The following is a 21,123-nucleotide window of genomic DNA, read 5'->3' as shown; positions in this document are numbered from 1 at the left end:
AAATTTCTATCTAGATAAACAATTTTTATATTAAAAAATTAAAAGTGAAAAAAAAACAACTTAAATCGGAATCGAGACTCTTGAACAGTTTGGCAATGGAACATTACCGAAAGCACTCTCGAGTTCAACTTTAAATTAACTATTATCATGTTATTCGTGCATATGTTAGACTTAGTAGCTAATCTAGTTTTAGCTTGATGAACTTATTCTTTTAATATATTTTCTTTCTTTTAAAAAAAAACACTTCCCTAATATTCTGAAAAATAAAATGCTCTGTTAATTTATGCTGCATGAATCTCTATGCACTCACTTTCCATCACCTTTATCCTGTACAGTAAATCTGGAATCTGCGAAAGAAAAAGCTGCAGTCCTGTCAATCACTCTCTAATTCCGTGCTCAAATTGAACAAGTTATCTATATCATTTGAGAAATCAACTTAAACAATTGCCTCTTCACATCTGCTCTAACACCATTAGCCAGCCTTAAGGCAATGTTTTCTACTCTTTCTAAATTCCACAGGAAGCCTCTCCATGGGATTCTGAGCCTCTTGACAAATCATGGAATTAAAGGGAGAAAATGCAACGACAATAAACGCTGATGGAGTGTTGGCTTAACTCATCAAAGGAGAGTCTTAAGGGAGAAGTATAGCAGATTATGAAACAAAGCAAGTGATAGAGAATATACCAGATGCTGCTGCTTTAAGGGTGCCTTTTTATGTTACATTTGCTTTCTTTGTTGCTCCAAGTGCCATTGCGCAAAGTTGAGGAATCCCTGTCAGCGTTTAGTTAATGAGGGTGCTATTGGAAATTAGCAACCAAGGAAAATTGAAAGATTCATCCTGCTGTAAAATATTTTTTAGAATTGAAATTTGAAACCATTAGAATGCCATCAGTGTATTTCCTAAAGACTACTTAGATTAAAAGTTAATGATGTGAATGAAATTTGAGAACAATGTGAATGACATCAAAGTAATCTTCTAAAATAAAGCATCTCAATGATTAGGGTATCATTTAGACTTAATAAAGTACCATAAATACATTAGTGATCTCAAATAATCAATAAAAAAAGGACATGATTTTGTCCATGGGAGATCAAAGTATTTTGTATGGTTCTAGAGATCAGCCAAAGTGTGTGGTGGGGGCAGGTGGGCAGCAAGCAGAGAGGTAGTTCCAAATTGTCTACAATGGAAAGTGACCCCTTTTACAATTTACAAATTAAAATGCATCCATTAATAATACCAGACGTTAAGTGCATCTTTAGTAAATCATCCAGCGAGTATTTACTGCCTTTCTCTAAAAAACTCAAAACCAAACATGATTTTTAAAAACACTGTGCATGAATTTGCATACCTGAATCTGAATTGACCTTGAAGAAGAGGAACTTGGCGCAATGGAAAAGCTGCTATCACGTGACTTTGTGGTCACGGATTTGAGTCTTAGTAACAATCTTCGTCTTTTAATCTGAATTGACCTTAAACAACTCGTGCAGTGAAATATAACCACTGGAAAACTAAAATTCAAGAATCCTGGCTCTAAAAGTTCCAGATGTACTAATAGTCTATAGTCAATATGTAATGAGCATATGGATATGTTCAGACTTAATGCAGCAATCTGGAGAGACTAAACCATGAATAAATTGTGCAAATACATGTCCGTTTTCCCCCTTAACACTTGTCTTGGATGTTTGCTGAATTAAACAAGCACCACAAAAACATACGGATATAGAAGTGCCACAAATGCATCTAACTATCATGTGAAGTGATTGTTCTTGTAGTTTTGTAGATGCTTACTAAACAAAGACAATAAAAATAGTCCATCCGTTTGAATTAACTGACTATATAGATCTTAGTCATACATTAAATCTTCAAGATAAGACTATATAATTCATAATAATATTTGCAACTCTTTAATTAAAAAAAAACACCTTATATACAAAGTACTAATTACTGAAAGGTCTATTCTCCCGTTCTAATCAGTGTTCAAAGATTCTCAGTTGAATAATTCTTTTGATAAAGTTTTCTTTGTATTATACAAGAAGCAGAATCTGTTCCATCTAAACATCCAAGTGGGGTGAGAGACTCGTCAAGACATGTGGTTATTTGCAACTGGACGGTTGAAGGGAATTCCATATATGCCCTTGAATCATTCTTAACAGTACGTTTCCTGTTCTCTCCTCAGCTTTTCATCAAAATTACAATCTCGGTTCCACTTGCTTCCCCTGGTTCTATAAATTGACTCCCTCTCCATGGCTACAATTCCCTTTCTTCCTCTCCTCTACTTCCTTGCTTAAATTACTAGAAATTCTGCTGTTTTTTTTCTCCCTTTGTTATCTCTAGTATTCTTCCTCTTTAGATTTTTCTTGGGTTCTGGATCACCAAAACTCAACAGCTAAATATTGTGTTCTTGCGGCTGCTGTTGCCCCAGGAACAATCCCCTCGTTGGTCACATCCAGAGTCATTTGCAGGGGGAGACTCTGCCAAAATTCACTCCAGATTTTTGAACCAAACTTGGCTGTTGGTTGATCTTTGGAGTGAAATGCCATCTTGCTCCTGAGATCGGAGATTTTTCAATCTTTCGTTCCAAAATCTGCTCTTTCTGCACCTGAAACCTCTAGTTATCTTTCACATGCAGCGTCTGCTTCTCATCTTTATAATCTATGTCGCCTGTTATAAGTGAGATACTTCTATCTGGTTTTATGATAAATTCCACCCTCAGGCGCAGGTCTCCTCTTGTTCAATCCTTCTCTGTTGTCTTCCTCTACTGGTTCTACGTCTTTTCATGAACTTGTTCTGAGATCTGAAAGTCTGGGCCTTGTCCATCTTTTCTCATATATTGTCTCTTAATTTTCATCCAAGTAATAATATTGGCTAAATCTATAATTAAGCTGCATCTCATCTCAGAATCTAGTCTTTCCTAAGCACCAGCTGTAAACTTTACAGATAACTTTGCTAAATAACTCATTTTGCTGCCAAAGCCCAAAGCAGCCATGGCTTCTCCATGTGGGACTTCTTCTGGTTCCAGCCTGCTGCAGAATTCGGCCTCCTGCGAAGTGGATCTACAGGCACTGATGGACCATAAAAGGCAGAAGAGAAAGATATCAAACCGTGAATCTGCGAGGCGGTCAAGGATGCGCAAGCAGAAGCACCTGGAAGATCTGACGGCACAGGTGAAACAAATGAGGAAGGAGAACAGTCAGGCCTTGACACAGTTGACCCTCACCACACAGCAATACTTTGTTGTGGAGGCTGAGAACTCTGTTCTCAGGGCTCAGTTGATGGAGCTCACCAGAAGGCTGCAGTCTCTTAATGAGTTCCTTCTCCGCCTGAATGAAAACAGCCATATCAGCAGTGGCCTCCTCTGTGATGCTCCTCAAAACAATGAAAACTTCAACACTCCATGGAACTGGTACATGAACCAGCCCATCATGGCTTCATTACAGAACATGTGGCATTACTGACAGATAAGAAAGCATTGATGTTGTAATAAGGAGGGTAGCTACTGCGACTCAGTGCTTTATGATTAGTGGGCCATTGTCTAGGTGTCTGGTGTATTTTATTGAGGCCAGGTGTCTGGTGCGGTTTGTATGTTTGTATTAAATGAAGAAGTATTTCATGTTTCACCAAGGCAAATTGTGCTGTGTCTCATGACCATGAGTTGTCTCTGAAAGATTCCTACAGAGGGAGTTGACTTGTCTACATATAACCGAAATGGTTGTAAGTAATTTATTTATTTTCTACTCTCTCCATGTCTGTGTGTTTCAGGCTAACACATTGCTTGAACTGATACAATGGATTAAAGATTGATTATAGTTGGTTTCATGGTGAAAGCATCAGGAAATATTCATGCTTGTTTGAACAAAAGGAGCTTACAGAAATATAATACCAGCTTTATATGATTGCCCCTGATGTCTGCCTTTCACCCTTTTTCTCTTTGGAATTTTGATAGCTGGCCACCAGAACTGTTCATGAATATTAAAAAAAGACAAAAGAAAAATTACAAATGGAACAAATCACCAAATAATGTTCCTGTGGCTATTATTATAAAAGTACTCCCATGACCTCTAAATGCGTTTATTATATACAATTTATTAAAAAGTAAACAGTGCTAGGGGAAAAATATTCCTAATTGCAAGTGTGAATAATCAAATGGTTTAAAAAATGAACATTCAAATGCACTTACATTGGAACCAGGCTCTTGTTTTTTTCTGTCGCACGCTCGGTACACATACGTTCCAATAAAACTGTGAAGTGAGATACAATGGTCATGTTAGAGGAAATCAAGTGCCAATTTCATAGTAACCAAAATTGGGGCATTCTAATTTTTACATAAAAGATTGAAGGAGGTTGAGGCCCTGACTTTTTATTTTATCTTTTCATTTATCATGCATTTCCCAGGCTGGAACCTGCTATTCTGGCCGTAATAGTATCCTTACATTGTATGCATATGCATATTAATGTGGTTTGAACAGTGTGTACTTTTTTTTGTTTGTTCCTAGACAAGGATCAATAATTGATTCTGTAACTTTAATTCAACTGTAGTAAAACTTACAGAATTAATAAATCATTGTTGATGGTAACGTGTGACAGCATCTGAATCAAGGTCTAAACCTAATTTAATTATTGGAAGCGATAAAAAGAAAAGAAATATGTTTAATTAGGTCAGTGTACTGCACATCATCTTCTCATGTTTATGAAATGCAAAAAAAAAAAAAAGAGAGTAGATCAACAGGGACAGAAAGCTGTTGATTTCAGTTCTAATCTACTACCCATACTTTGCAAACTATTATCACATTGTGTGCCACATCATACAAGTAGAATCAAAATGAAAGAAGCTATGAACTTCGAACAGATCCTTTGGTATGTATTGTACTTCTGAAAAGTGTGAGATTGGCACGGGATTTTCTCTACTTATGCTTTTGGAGGGAAAGGAAAAAAAACAACATGAGAATGTCATTACTTATAATTACTCCAGTTAATATTCGTATTGAAAAACTGAATATCTGTCATCATGAACTTCTATATGAAGTTGTACTTGTCTCTCAAGGCATGGCTAGTAAGCATGCTAGAAGCTGACAATGACAGTGGTGGTTACTTTCGTTGAGTCCACTTCTAGACGAAGCAAATTGCATACCACATTGTTAATTGATCTTCCCGGTTGCTCTCCAGTGAAAAAAATATAGTTTTCAAGTTAGAAGTCACCAAAGTGGGTGAACTTACATTACCTAACAATAAACCTTTATATGAGTATTGGGTTGATGAAATCACCTGTCGTGCTGTTCAAAATAAGATCAGGAAGCGTGTCAAAAAAAAAAAAACTTTAGGACTCCCTACAGCACAGGTTAAAAGCGATTAGTGAGTTTAAATAAAAATTTATGAGAAGTTTTCAGGATAGAGGAAATGCAAAAGTTAAAGGTGCAAAATTGGAAATTTTTAATCGGTTTTGTGATAGAGAAAAATTTGCAAAACATGGGTATAGCAAAATGAAGATTTTCGCTAGCTATTATTAGTTTGAACACCCAACCAAGAAGGGATGTGACTCCATAAGTACAAGGGAAAATGGTTGATCATTGGATCAGAATAAAGATCGATTTAAGACATTGTAATATGGAAGATGATAACTATCTTGAGGATCTTTGTTAGCGATGGAAATTCAGAAAAAGAACACAACAGTTGATGAATGAGGAATAATATCTCAATCCACTTGCAACTTGCTTGTTTAAAAAGCTTCATGATTAGTTTTGAACTTTGAAGTGGAGTAGCGGTCATGGTTGTCAATTCATTAGAATAAACATCAAGGGAACAAAAAGATAGACTAATGATGCAATGATGTGTCTTAAGTTATTATATAAAATTAAAATGGTCCCTGCCAATAAATATGATACCAGCACAAATAATTGATGATCATCTTGTCATAGCTTTTATATGAGGTTAATCAACTAGAGATGTAAGTTTGGTGACTCTAAGTTAGAACTTCAGAAATTATTGACACATTAATCTTTGTTTACCTATGAATCATGTAATCATTTGCTGAAGGTACACAAATAAGAATGCAACTGGATATGCTTCCTTTACAGAACCGTGGAGTGAGTCACATATCTTTAAAAGGTTCACCACCCAAATTGGAGCTCATGCAAGAAAATTTTTGGGCTGTCAAGATTCTAGTGTTTGCATGAACTGTTAGGCTATAAGCTAAGATTTGCATGGTGTTCTAGAATACGAACTGTTTATGTTAGTGTACTACAAATAATTGCTAATAATTAATAAACCAAAATATGCCATGTGATGCTCATATATGTGAAATTGCAGTGATCTGATATTGAAGCCAATTTCATGGCATCATGATCTCGAATACTCTTACTGATGGAAAATTAGTTCATGATCCTTCTACCTAGGCAGATTGTATACACTAGACAATTTCAACACAGCAGAGTGCATCAGGGGGAAAAACAGTTATACCGTGCAGTTGGGCATTGAAAACCAATTTTCAGGATATTGCAGAACCTACAAAAGCTGAAAAGGTTCTTAATTCATAATTTTTTTAGCTCTCAGTCAACTGAGTTATAGTCTAGTCAACCATTTGGCCACTGTGGATGTGAAATTTCACTGAAGCATACCATTCTTTTTACCAGTAATCCTTGCAAGAACAAGCACCATTGACAAAGTGGTGGAACCTGATTCTATCCCTAATGGTTATTTCTCGATCATAGACCTTAGATATGAGCTTCATTGCAGTGTGGCAATCCTCACAAGACCTTAAGTTCTTGACGACCAGGATTTTCTCCCCTGGGTTAGTGCTGATCAACCCAAATGCCACTGCGAGTCTCTCACTATGATGATGCAGTTGTAGAATTTTTTCATCATCTTCCATGTCAAGCAACACCTCTGATGCTTTCGGAGTGAAACCTTCTAACCTCAGATTCTCTGTCATCTCGTTAATTTTCTCATATATCCTCTTTGCTTCAGGGTGCCCACTATCACCAGCCTCAAACTCATGGATTATGCCATTAACTTCTATCCTACTATAACCAGGTACTTTGTTAATTCTTCTGGCAAGCATTAGCTCCCTAACTTTTGCCTTGTCCTCCCACTTCCCAATAGATGCATACATGTTGCCAATCAGCACAAAATTTTCACTTTTTGTGGAATTCTTTTCAAGCACCTTCCATTCATTCATGAAACGCTCAGCATGGTTAAATTTTCCATGTAACTTTGAGGCCCAGATCAGAGTCCTCCACATGATACCATCAGGTTCTATCGGTATCCTTCGAAGAAATCCTTCTGCTTCATCCAAATGCCCAGCCCGGGCAAGTAGATCAACCATGCACCCATAATGCTGAATCCTCGGCCTCAACCCATAGCGGTGCATGTAATTATAGATACGGTATCCCTCTGCAACCTTTCCAGCATTACGGCAAGCGCTAAGCACAGCTGTTATCGTCCTATCATTAGGCCTCACTCCATCTTCCAACATCTGGTAAAACAGTCTCAGAGCATCCTCACACCTCCCATGATTTGCAAGGCCAAAAAGCATGGCTGTCCATGCGAACAGATCCCTGTTTGGCATTTTCTCAAACAGCCTCTCGGCACTGGAAATGCAGCCACATTTGGTGTACATGTCTATCAAGGACGTTGCGACCTTAGCCTTAGAATCAAGCCTTGCCCGTACAGCCATCTCATGCACCCGACGGCCGAGGCCCAGAGCTCCTGCTTCCGCACAGGCTCTGAGCACAGCTACGATCGTCGCGTCATTTGGTTCGACTCCATGCCTCTGCATGGAGTCGAACAAGTGGAGCGCGTGAAGCGGTCGGTTCGCCTCGACCGCTCCGTTGATCATGGAAGTCCAAGAGACGACGTCTCTCTCGGGCACCCTATCGAACACCTGGGCGGCGTGGTCGAGGGAGCCGCAGGCAGAGTACATGTGGATGAGTGAGTTCTGCACGCGACGGTTGGAGGAGAAGCCGCGCTTGAGGGATAGGGCATGGAGCTGGCGGCCCTCGTATGCGACCCGGAGGCGGGCGCACGAGGAGAGGAGGAGTGCGAGGGCGAAGGGGTCCGGGGTGGGGCCGGACCGCTGGAGGTGGAAGTAGAAAAAAAGGAGTGCTTCCCGCGGGCGGGCGGACCGAGCGTAACATCGGACGACGGCATTGACGGTGGCGGAGGAGCGGCCGGGGTGGGAGAATGCGAGGGAGGAGTGGGGATGGCGGTGGTCGCCGCCGGTCTTGAGGATCAGAGCATGGAGTTGCAAAGCATGGCTAAGGCAGGAGACTTCCGCGGCCATAAGAAAACGAATAGAGCGCGCGTGTGAAGGAATTGCCTCGCGTGCCACCTTAATAGCTCATGGTCATGATCAGATTTTTTTTCATTTAATCCTGACCGTTCGTTTGTTTAGGATTAAAACTTCTAACACTCTTACGCTAACCAAGTGTTTGTTAAGTTGTTTATCTTATCTAACCACTTAATTAAAGGAGCATTAAGAATATGTTTAAGAAGTCAGCTTTGTATAAGAAGATCATTTATACTGGTGTAAAGATTTTTTCAATCAAATGAGATGCATAATCAAGGAATATTAGGTTTTTGGACTGTCCGCCATTAGCATTTTTAAATTTATCTAAACGTTGAATGAAAATTTTTCTTAAAACCGAATCGATCATAATTATTCGTTTATGATTTTTCCATCAACTAGAATTTTATTTCTCTTATTGACTTCTCATTTTCTAATCAATCGGGTTGCATCTCTAATGATTTATTGATCGAATATAAATATTTTGTTTACAAACTCTCGTATTTTTTTGTCGACTAAGATGTTAGACTCGATTGAGTTTACTTTTAACCAATTGAATTTAGTTTGATGCGGCAATAAAAGGGGGTCTATCGAGTGTCAATCAAGGGCAAAGGTAATAATTGACGTGGACATCAAAGTCAAGGAAATCGACGTTAAAGTCAAAGAAGTCAATGTCAGAGGACTGATGGACTCACCAAAAGTGGACCAAGCGGAATTCGACGTCAACTACCGATCGAGCTTAAAGTGTCCGATCGGCTGGTAGGTTCATTGGGATAGATTGCTCGGTCGAACGGGATCAGTACAACCAGAATATTAAATGCTCGCAACTGACTAAGCGAGTGCCAGGTCAACCAGAGCTTATGTCCGATCGGGGCAGAAACAGTCTGCCGAACCGAATCACTAAGAAGAAAAGCAGCTAGGCCGACCAGGTGGAGAGTACCGATCGAGCGACTACCCCGCTTGGCAAAAGAGGGGGACCCCTCCAATATCTCTTAATATCCCTCTGAGAGGTGATGCCGCCGACAACAAGGCATGGTCAACAAGCAAATCGTACGATAGAAACTTCTACTATCTTGTTAAGCATTTGCATGCTCTGGTAAGGTATGGTATCAGAGATACTTTCCTAACATGTCTTTTTATAGGACGGTTAGGAAAACATGTCCACACCATGGGGAGAGTGCACGTCACCTACAATAGCACTATATAAAGGGGGTCCATGCACCGGCGGAGATATGCGTTATTCGTTATTTACGCTTGTACTTTCACTGCTACTACGTTGTGCTGGGGGATCTTGTGTATGTCTGGCTAGAAGCGGGGTTAGATAGACAACGCTCCCAAATCAATCACTTCCTAGTATTCGTTAGTTGCGCAGCGGAATAATACAATACTAATATGAATATGGAAGCTAAAGACAATAAGGAAGAATACACAAACCAATACATGTCGATTTACGTGGTTCGAAGATAAAGCTCCTACTCCACGGCTGTCCGTAAGGTGGATGATCCCGATTCATCGGTGGATGACTCTCCGGCAAACTCTAGCTAACTCACGTAGCTCCTTGTGAGTGGAGAAACTATTAGAGTCAATTTGTAGCTAGAGGAGGGTGAATAGCTCATCGCGCTCGTTGTCTTGCTTCGTGATCATGATATGAAGTGGAATGAACCACGAAACACACTTACAACGCTAACACGAAGAATTTACTTGGTATCCACCTCAAAAAGAGATGACTAATTGTTACGCTTCCGCAAGTGCACGGATTTGTCGTCAGTAATAAAGATTATCGATCCCACGAGGACTGGTTATAAGCACTAGCAATGGTTCACTTAGGATTAGCTAAACTACCGATGGTTGTAAGTTATCTAAAGAAAAGAGTTTGGGAAGCAGAAACGAGAACTAGCAAAGAAGAAGTAATTAACTTGGTTTATGAATAGTTCTAGGAGTTCGGTTTCATTGTGGTGGTATTGATGTATCACATTCTATCCTTTACTCATTATCCATCAACATGCATTTGCCGGAAGTTAAAGAATCTATCCTTAAGTACCAAATAAAGAAGATCCCTATGAAATCTTGTTACGGTTAACCTCTGTCACGAGGGCGCCTCGGTAGATCATAACAACACAACTCTAATTGGTATCATTAAGGATAGAAATAAGGAGCTTAGTTTGGTCTCTTACTTCCTTGTGGAGAAGTTGTCTCTCCTTTCAAGGAAGTACCCTACATGTCCATGAACGAGTTACCCCTGTCACTATGGCCCCTCGGGTGTACGATCTAAGATACTCTCTTTACAAGGTTAGCAATTCCTATACAATCAATTGATATGCAACAAACATGCATAATAGTTGAAACAAAGCAAGCAAAATCATTTAATAAATAAAGGCATAAATGTGAGTCTTACATCAATACCAATCTACAACTACTCCCGAATCCTAGAACAAGGAATCTACTCCATAGACGCCGGAGAAAAACGCGAAGACATAATGTAATTAAGTATACAATCCTCAAACAAGAAGAGAGAAAGAAGAAGTATGCTTATCCAACGACGACGAGTGATCTTCGGATCCAATCCTTTGCTTCTGGAGTTGGTGTGGTGATGAAAGATTGTTGGACAAAGGTCCTGGACAGCGTGGAATGGCACCAAGGTGATTCTCCTGCAATCCCCTTAGAGAAGGTTTATAGGCTAGGGTACGACTGCGGCCATAGTTTGCAAAATCGTGATTCGGATCATAGGATCATACGATCCTATGATCCGAAAATCCATAATCAATCCAGGATCATGCAGAATCATTTTTTGCAGTAGGATCGCAGTAGGATCGGTAGGATCAGAACAGAATCGGTAGGATTGGAACAGGATCGGAGCAGAATCAGAGCATGATCGGTGGAAGCTTTGAGAGGTCATAACTTTTGACTCGGATTGAACCACGAGGCCTATAATATATCAAATCAAAGCTCTTTCAGAGATCTTTAATAAATTTCAAAGTTTATCCTTAACCACCATATTTCAAACCCAAAAAATATCATTTAAATCCTTTTAGGATGTCTAGAAGATTTTATTTTATTTTTTTATTATATGCTTTTCATCTTATTAGGGGTTTAAATTATTTAAACATATGTTTAATTATTTTTTAATTAGTTTTTTTATCAATAATATTTGTTATTTCTTTTCTCCAAAATAATGAGTTTTTGGATGCCTATTGTCTAGTATTGTGTGGCATCAACCAGTCTTTAGAAGATTATTTTCGACGTTTCAATAGCTTATGTTATATACGTTAGGTGTTTTGTTGACCTTTAAATTGAATTATCTTATTAACAAAAAAAATATTTTTGACATTAACATGTTATTATTATTATGTTAATAGAAATTTTATATTCTTTCATTTTATAATATGAAAATATAAATATTATTACTATACGAAAATGATAGTTGAATTACAAGTTAATTTAAATTTGTGCCTGTAGTAATGTAATTTGAGGTGTTGAGTGTAAATGATTGCATATATATACAAAATTAGTTATTTATTTATATGTAAATGAGTTTTTATGTATTTTTTCTAATTATTAATCATGTATGATAAGATTTTAAGGGTTTTTGGTAGGATCGTACGATTCTACGATCCGATCCTGACCCTAAATCGATTCTGCATAGGATCACGATTCTACAAACTATGGCTGTGGTGGCATGGCCGTACGGATGTGGCATAGTCGTACCTTCTTCTGCTTCTGGTTGTGCTGCACGACCGTGCAGATGTGGCACGACCATGCCTTCTTTTGCCTCTGGTCATGTTGCACGGTCGTGCCAATTGGCACGGCCGTGTGGATCTGGAGCTCAACTCCTGGGGCACGGTTGTGCAAGATTGCACGATCGTTCCTTTCTTGGTTGCTGGTCGTGGGGGGCATAATCGTGCAGGATTGCATGCCCATGCAAAGATTTGTCTCTGGTTGGCCCCACGATCATGCAAGTGTTGCACGACCATGCACTTCTCTTCTGCTGTTTGGCCACACAGTCGTGCGAGGTTGCACGGTCGTGTTCTCTGGCTCATTCCTGTGCGTCAACAATCGCTATTTTTACTCCAAAAGTTATCCCTGTCAACATAAAACCAAACAAAGAGCAAATATCTAAACAAAAGAGTATATATGATGAGTATACGATAAAAGAGACGATCATGCAAAGAATATATACATATAAAGCAAGTGAATGTGCGTTAAAACATGCATAAACGATCATAATATTTACGCACATCAACCCCCAGACTTGAACCTTTGCTTGTCGTCAAGCAAAACACTGCAAACTATGTTCATGAGCTCCTGGTAGTGTTTCATAATCCCTAGTACATTCGCCTAACTCTATCAACTAGTTTCATTGATAAGCACGATTGTGGAGTAACCTAAGTATGACCTAATCATAAGTTCTTGTTAGGACCAAAAGTAGCTAGAGGGGGGGGTGAATAGCTCGTCGCTCTCGCTCGATGCGCTTCGTTGCTTGGCGTTGCTTGTTTCTTCTTGGATGTGCAGCGGAAAATACAGAAACAAACACAAAACGCTAACACTAGGATTTTACTTGGTATCCACCTCACAAGAGGTGACTAATCCAAGGATCCACACCAACGCACACACCCTCCACTATGAATAACACTCCTTTATGGTAACTACCAAAGGCGGAGAAGCCCTACAACACTCTCAATACAAGAAGAAGAAAGGGAAATACAAGTTAAGCAAAAGCTTACAAGATGTGCAGTAAAAACCCTAACCCTAACTTCTTCCTCTTGCAATAGATCCGCCTCTTGACTTGGAAAGCCTCCAAGAACCTTCAAGAACTGGCGATCACGTGCTTGTAGAGAGCTGTGGAGAAGCTGGAATGAATCGAGAAGAGCTTGTAAAGCATCAAGACCACGCTGCTGGCTTTAAACCCGGCGCGGTCGGATCCGATCGATTCGAATGTTCCGAATCGATCGGGGCTGGATCGATCACGGATCGATCCAGAGCGCCTGCTCGAGAAGCGCTGGATCGATCCACGGATCGATCCGGCGCTTATCGCGCGAAGCATCGGCTGATCGATCGGGACCTCTGGATCGATCCACGGATCGATCCGAGCTTCAATCGATTGGAAGAATGCGGATCGATCCAGCGATCGATCCACGGCTGATCGATCCACGGATCGATCCGGCTAATTTTGCCCAAAACCAAGTCCCAATCCTCTAACCAACATCCGGTCAACCTTGACTGTTGGTACATCATGCCTCGCATCTGGTCACTCCCTTGACTGCTAGGACTCCCCACCAAGTGTCCGGTCAATCCTTTGACCCACTTGGACTTTTACTCGTCGTGCCAAGTATCCGGTCACTCCATTGACCTACTTGGAGTTCCACCAGATGTCTGGTCAACCTTGACCCATCTGGACTTCCTTCCTTGCCAAGTATCCAGTCAATCCTTTGACCTACTTGGACTTCCCAACACCAGATGTCCGATCATTCTTGATCCATCTGGATTTCCTTCCTTGCCTAGCTTCACTCACTAGGGTTTTCCATCTGCCTAGCTTCACTCACTAGGACTTTCACCTGGCTTCACTCACCAGGACTTTCACCTAGCTTCACTCACTAGGGTTTTCCATCTGCCTAGCTTCACTCACTAGGACTTTCACCTGGCTTCACTCACCAGGATTTTCCATCTGCCTAGCTTCACTCACTAGGACTTTCACCTGGCTTCACTCACCAGGATTTTCACCTAGCTTCACTCACTAGGACTTTCACCTAGCTTCACTCACCAGGATTTTCACCTAGCTTCACTCACTAGGGTTTTCCATCTGCCTAACATGCCAGTTAGGACTTCCCAGTCAAGTATCCGGTCAACCTTGACCTACTTGACTCTTCTTCAATCAATATCTTATTGTCAAACATCTAAACCCAAACCAAGACTCAGCTTGGTTAACCAGGTCAACCTTGACCTGAGGGATGTTGCACCAACAATCTCCCCCTTTTTGATGTTTGACAATACCACAATAACACTTACAATCCCACATGTAAGTTAGGCTAATCCTATAGCCTCCTTCTTCATGCCACTAGGTAATGAACCCATAAATTAAGCTTTTCATTCTCCCCCTAAGAGGGCAAACTCCCTCTAGGTAATGAAAACCTAACTTACTTCCTTTCATTCTCCCCCTATTGGCACACATCAACCTCCTACTAATAAAACACATCAACCCGTCTTTGGACACACATCAACCTATGCTCCAATTTTGGGCACACTTCAACAACTCCATTTGTTGAAGACTCTCCCCTCGAAGAGTTGCTCATCGTGATCACAATTTCACTCATTGTGATCAACTTAATATCGAAGGTCCCATACCCTTCATTATCCTTAACTTCTCCCTCAATATTGACAAATACCCAACCTTGAGCATTTTCAACCACTTGAGTTGCCACTTGAAATGATGAGGATATCCACTCCCCATTTATCCCCATTTCAAGTTTAAATGCTCAACCTTGAGCAAGTTCACAACAGAAGGTTAACCACCTTCCAAGGTTCATGAAAAATAATTTTCATGTCTTTAAAGAGTCCCTCCCCCTAAAGACATGGTGGTAACTTCTGTCATCGCACCAACAATGACTTGGAATCCCTAAACCTTTAGGAAAACCAATTTTAGAAGTTTTGAGGTTCAAATATTCAAAATTTGAAACAAACCTCAACCTAAACTTCAACTTAGCCTTCCTTTACCATTCCATCCTTGTTTTCATCACGAAAATACCCTTTTTATGTATACAAATGTATTTTAAGGGTTTGGAATGGTTACCTAGACTAAAATAGGTTCAAAGTGCTGAAATCGGGCTTTCCCGCCAAAATCAACAACTTGGATCGATTGGAGTTGGGTTCCAATCGATTGAACCCTTGAATCGATCCAGCGATCGATTCGGACTACTGAATCGATCGGCTGATCGATCCATGAAGCTTCTGTTTTCTGAATCGATCCATGGATCGATTCAGGCACTCCAATCGATCCATGGATCGATCGGAGCTCTGATAGTTGCTGAAATTCCATTTCAGTCAACTTCAGAAACCCCTAGAAAATTCTACAAAAATCCAAAAATTATGAAATTTCGTGTAGACATTGTTTAGGGCATATATTATCAAGAAAAAATAGTTTCCTATGAAAATACATCATATTTTCAAAGATTGACACAAACTTGAAAACTTGCAAAAACTTTAGTGTTTTCTTTAAGTTTGTGTCTAACTATTCAATGGTGATTACTATCAAAAGATAGCCTTCACCAAGGTTTTCCAAAATCATTTTGAAAACCTTTTCAAACCAATATCCCACCATATTCCTTGGGCTTAATGCACATGACTTGTACATTAGCTTTCCCAATGATGGGAAAACACATATCTATGTGTTTTGATGAAACTAAAACTCAAAAGAATGCACTAAATCAGCATCTTGAGTTTTGTTCATCATCCTAACATCTCACTTGTATCTAATGTGCACTAAAACACATACAAGTCATCTTATAGGTCTTTGTGAGATGTAGATTTTGGTTTTGCCCTAATCTAGGGATCATGCATATCTATCTAGGCATTTTGGAGATATTAGACACCCACCTAGGATGTCACTTGTTAATAAGTGTTGTTAAATGCCTTTTGTCCTTAATTACAAGGAATTAAACTTAATGCATGATAATGTTATGACATACATCAAAAAGAAATAATTTTCAAAAGAAAATATCCTATAATTACATGATGTATGAATGTCATGACATGGTATTTTTGGATTTTTCATAATAAAACATGAACGCAAAAATAGACATGATGTCATGACATATGATGGGCAAACAATCATGGCAAGATTTAGCATAAATAAAATATACCTAGATTAACTATCTAAGTATCCTTAAAACCTTAGCTAAACTTACAACTTAAACCTAGATTGCCCTAAAGTGCTTCAAGAAAATGTCAAAGCCTAAATTGGCATTTCTAATTCCCTTGATTAATTTATGCCAGTCGAAATTAAGCATATCCTCAAATGTTGGCATATTTCATTTTTTTCCACAAGAGTAGCACTTCAAAGTTAAGGCCCGGATTGCCTTAAATTTCCTAAGAACATACCAAAATCCCAACTTGGTAGCTCTTATGAATTTTCCAATATGTGCCTTTTAAGATTAAAATCAAATTTTCACCACTAGGCACATTTTACTCTTTCAAGGAGTAAATAATAGTTCCATTTCATTTTCAAAGGTTAACAAAAACCTTGAAAATGCTCCTTGAGTGTCAATTTCCTCAAAGTTGGGTTAACTACCCTTCTAATTGGAGTTGACACTCTCTAACCCATCTATGGGGTAGAGAAGATGCTCCTAGGAACCCAACACCTATTGGTGCTCCTTGGATGCTCTAGGTACTCACTAGGGATAACTTCCCTAGATACCTTCCTAGTGACCTTGTTGGGCTTCTTAGAAGCCTTGGTCACATTTTCTAGGTCAACCCTAGGGATAGCCTCCCTTGTGACCTTGTTAGTGACTTTCTTAGACTTCTTAGAAGTCTTAGTCACTTTGGTTGCAAAAATACTCTTAGGGATGACTTCCCTAGTATTCTTGACTTGACCACTAAACCTAGGGTTTGTTCCATAACTATATGGAACCCTATGATAACTAGGCACATCCTTCTTAGCCTTTGGTTTGTATCCCAAACCTCTATGGCTATTTGATGGCTTTGACTTTCCTAGCCCTAGGTTTTGCTCATTTTGCCCTTTTAGGATATTTTCCATCCTTTTTAGGGTCTTTTCCATTTTATCAAGTCTTGATCTCAAGACTTGATTTTCTATCATTAAATCCTTAGAATTTGGTTTTTTATTAAGTCCATGAGCATTTTTGTTTCTAGGCTTGTATCTACAATCCTTAGAATTCTTGCCTAGACTTTTACCTACATTCCTAGCCTTAGGTGTAGTAGTTTTGGCATGTAGGGTCACATGCTTTTCCTTAAAGCCCTCATGCTTCCTATTCTTATGGTAAATCGCATTAAAATGATAAAAATTAGAACTATCATGCTTTTTACCATAATTTAAAGGAGTAGGCTCAATAAATGTTACCTTCTTCTTTACCTTGGAGGCTCCCCCTTGACTAATGCCTCCTTGAGCCTTGACCATCTTCTTCCCCTTGAGGCATTGACTCGGTAATGCCCTTTTGATTGCAAGAGAAGCATATAATATGCTCCTTGCTCTTCTTTGTGTTGGGGATGGTCTCCTTGGGCTTCACCTTGCCCTTTTGTGCCACTTGGCCCTTCTTCTTGGCTAATTTAGGGCACTTGCTCTTGTAGTGCCCATGTTCCCTACATTCAAAGCATATAATATGATTTTTATTATTAATTGAAATATTTATACCTTTGCTTGTAGGGGGGGCATCTTTCTTTGGATCCGGAGGTAGAAGCTTCCTCTTGATCGGACCTTGATTCTCCTCCATTTGATTTTTCTTGACTTGTGGAGGTATAAGCTTCTTCCTCCTCTTCTTCTCTTGACCCGGATGTAGAAGCTTCTCCTTCTTCTTGATCCGGTGTCACCAAGGATTGCTCCCCCTCAATCCTAGAGGTGGAGGCTTCATCATCTTGAATATGAAACAAGGAGTATGCTCCTCCTTGTTCCCTTCGTTGCATTCCCTTGAGGATGAAGCTTCTTGGATTTCTTCTTCGGAGGTTGAGCATCTCTCAACCTCGGAATCCTCCTCTTGGTCTTGCTCCAGAGTCTCCCTCTCTGGATTCTTCTTGATCTCGTCAGTGGAGAGGATCTCTTCATGAAGCTTGGCCAATTTGCTCCAAAGCTCCTTGGCATCTTCGAATTCTCCAACTTGAGCCAAGATGTGGCTAGGCAATAAGTTGACCAAAAGCTTGGTCACTTTGTCATTTGCCTCGCCCCTTTGAATTTTCTCCGAGCTCCATCTGCTTTTCTTTAGAAGCTTGCCCTTGGAGTTCGTTGGAGCTTTGAAGCCTTCCATTAGAGCAAACCATTGCTCTATCTCCATCATAAGAAAGTTTTCGATTCTTGATCTCCAAGAATCAAAACTTGTAGAAGTGTATGGTGGAGCCACCCTTGTGTCAAATCCAAGTCCATCTTGGAATTGCATCTTGAAGTTGAGCTTGATAAAATCTTGAACTTGAAGAATTTGCTCCAACTTCTTCACCCTCTAGCTTTTCTTGATATGCTTGACCCTTCCGGCGATGATTCCGGTGAAGAGCGGCCTTGCTCTGATACCACTTGTTAGGACCAAAAGTAGCTAGAGGGGGGGGGTGAATAGCTCGTCGCTCTCGCTCGATGCGCTTCGTTGCTTGGCGTTGCTTGTTTCTTCTTGGATGTGCAGCGGAAAATACAGAAACAAACACAAAACGCTAACACTAGGATTTTACTTGGTATCCACCTCACAAGAGGTGACTAATCCAAGGATCCACACCAACGCACACACCCTCCACTATGAATAACACTCCTTTATGGTAACTACCAAAGGCGGAGAAGCCCTACAACACTCTCAATACAAGAAGAAGAAAGGGAAATACAAGTTAAGCAAAAGCTTACAAGATGTGCAGTAAAAACCCTAACTCTAACTTCTTCCTCTTGCAATAGATCCGCCTCTTGACTTGGAAAGCCTCCAAGAACCTTCAAGAACTGGCGATCACGTGCTTGTAGAGAGCTGTGGAGGAGCTGGAATCGAAGAAGAGCTTGAAGGCATCACACGCCTGCGGCTTTAAACCCGACGCCAGCGGTCGGATCCCGATCGATTCGAATGTTCGAATCGATCGGGAGGCTGGATCGATCCACGGATCGATCCGAGCCATTTCGAAAGCGCTGGATCGATCCACGGATCGATCCGGCGCTTATCGCGAAGCAACATCGTCCCGATCGATCGGCTGATCGATCAGACCTCTGATCGATCCACGGATCGATCCGACCTTTCGGAAGAACTGGATCGATCCACGATCGATCCACGGATCGATCCACGGATCGATCCGGCGCGATTTTGCCCAAAACCAAGTCCCAATCCTCCCTAACCAACATCCGGTCAACCTTGACCTGTTGGTACATCATGCCTCGCATCTGGTCACTCCCTTGACCTGCTAGGACTCCCCACCAAGTGTCCGGTCAATCCCTTTGACCCACTTGGACTTTTACTCGTCGTGCCAAGTATCCGGTCACTCCATTGACCTACTTGGAGTTCCACCAGATGTCTGGTCAACCTTGACCCATCTGGACTTCCTTCCTTGCCAAGTATCCAGTCAATCCTTTGACCTACTTGGACTTCCCAACACCAGATGTCCGATCATTCTTGATCCATCTGGATTTCCTTCCTTGCCTAGCTTCACTCACTAGGGTTTTCCATCTGCCTAGCTTCACTCACTAGGGTTTTCCATCTGCCTAGCTTCACTCACTAGGACTTTCACCTAGCTTCACTCACTAGGGTTTTCCATCTGCCTAGCTTCACTCACTAGGACTTTCACCTGGCTTCACTCACCAGGATTTTCCATCTGCCTAGCTTCACTCACTAGGACTTTCACCTGGCTTCACTCACCAGGATTTTCACCTAGCTTCACTCACTAGGACTTTCACCTAGCTTCACTCACCAGGATTTTCACCTAGCTTCACTCACTAGGGTTTTCCATCTGCCTAACATGCCAGTTAGGACTTTCCAGTCAAGTATCCGGTCAACCTTGACCTACTTGACTCTTCTTCAATCAATATCTTATTGTCAAACATCTAAACCCAAACCAAGACTCAGCTTGGTTAACCAGGTCAACCTTGACCTGAGGGATGTTGCACCAACAGTTCTAACTCAAACTCTTCAAGTTTCAATTCTCTGTCTTAGTTAAGTCGTCATACAATTGAGTTCCTAATGTTCTCGGTGATAGACACTTACCTGCCACATACTTGGTTCGTTTTCCTTAAATTACATAAGGTCTCAAAGGATACTACTCAGAATCAAGAGAAACATAACATTCATTTCCCCAGTAACCTAACTCGGTCTCAAAGGGGTGAATTGTTAGTTTCTACTCATGACAATTATTTTTTATCCCTTATTCAAATTTTTTTTGGTGCTAAAGTGTAGCACTAATCACAAATGCGAGATGCATATGTTGGGATTTAGATTTTTCCAAATGAGCTTCCATGATCCGAGGTCATCCAGTAACCAAAATGTAAATAAGAAATCACCATGGGAACAAAAGTAATAATTTGGATGAATCATAACTATTTCAAAAATATTTCTACCATTTAAGCTTAAGTATTTAAGTGTAGTGAAAAATAAGATCCTTAAGGTTAGACCAAAACTTATACCAAACTCCATGCAATACTTAGCTTATTTCATGCTACTAAAGATATAGAAAGGAGATACACCAAACATACTAACACTATCTTGACAACACATGAACTAAGAAAATACTAGTTATTTTGCTATCGGACAAGTAGCAGAAAAAGTAGAAGGTTTGATGTTCTCAAATATGCCTCAAAACTATGAAACTAATAAAATGTGAATAAACAAAGCAGACTAATAAAATATGTAAAACAGAAAAATAAAATATGCAAAAAGAAAAGAAAACTTGACCCGACTCAGGTTGCGCAGACACAACACACAACCCCCCAGACTTAGACTTTTCATTGCCGCGATGAAATCAATACGGTGGCGGAGGTGGGGGATAAGGGGGTCCCCGACATGTGCCGGGGGGAAATCTAGGCATATCAGGAAGATGACCAATGTGTTGATGATATTGATAAAGGGCATCTACTTGTTGTCTAGTAATATCCATATCATCCATAAATTCCTTATTCTTTCCTGGTCAACCTCATAGTCCTGAACGAACCCTATCACCTGACTATGGAAGTCCCTAG

The 21,123-nt window shown here is 40.3% G+C and overlaps 2 protein-coding genes across 2 annotated transcripts; one reads left to right on the top strand and one right to left on the bottom strand.

Moving 5' to 3' along the window:
• The first annotated feature begins 2,177 nt into the window (after window positions 1-2,177).
• LOC121974950 (bZIP transcription factor 11-like) lies at window positions 2,178-3,622 on the top strand. Its single transcript, XM_042526246.1, has one exon. It carries the CDS (start codon window positions 2,986-2,988, stop codon window positions 3,454-3,456), a length of 471 nt encoding a protein of 156 aa, XP_042382180.1. The 5' UTR covers window positions 2,178-2,985; the 3' UTR covers window positions 3,457-3,622.
• A 2,226-nt stretch (window positions 3,623-5,848) lies between these two features.
• On the bottom strand, window positions 5,849-8,293 carry LOC121974949 (pentatricopeptide repeat-containing protein At1g08070, chloroplastic-like). The gene has a single exon (XM_042526245.1). The coding sequence runs from the start codon at window positions 8,274-8,276 to the stop codon at window positions 6,621-6,623; it is 1,656 nt and encodes a 551-aa protein (XP_042382179.1). The 5' UTR covers window positions 8,277-8,293; the 3' UTR covers window positions 5,849-6,620.
• Between the last annotated feature and the right edge of the window lie 12,830 nt (window positions 8,294-21,123).

This window comes from Zingiber officinale, chromosome 4B (assembly GCF_018446385.1).
Source record: "Zingiber officinale cultivar Zhangliang chromosome 4B, Zo_v1.1, whole genome shotgun sequence".
Lineage (NCBI taxonomy): Eukaryota > Viridiplantae > Streptophyta > Magnoliopsida > Zingiberales > Zingiberaceae > Zingiber > Zingiber officinale.
The sequence above is the reverse complement of the archived record's forward strand: the minus strand, read 5'-3'. Positions and strand labels throughout refer to the sequence as shown.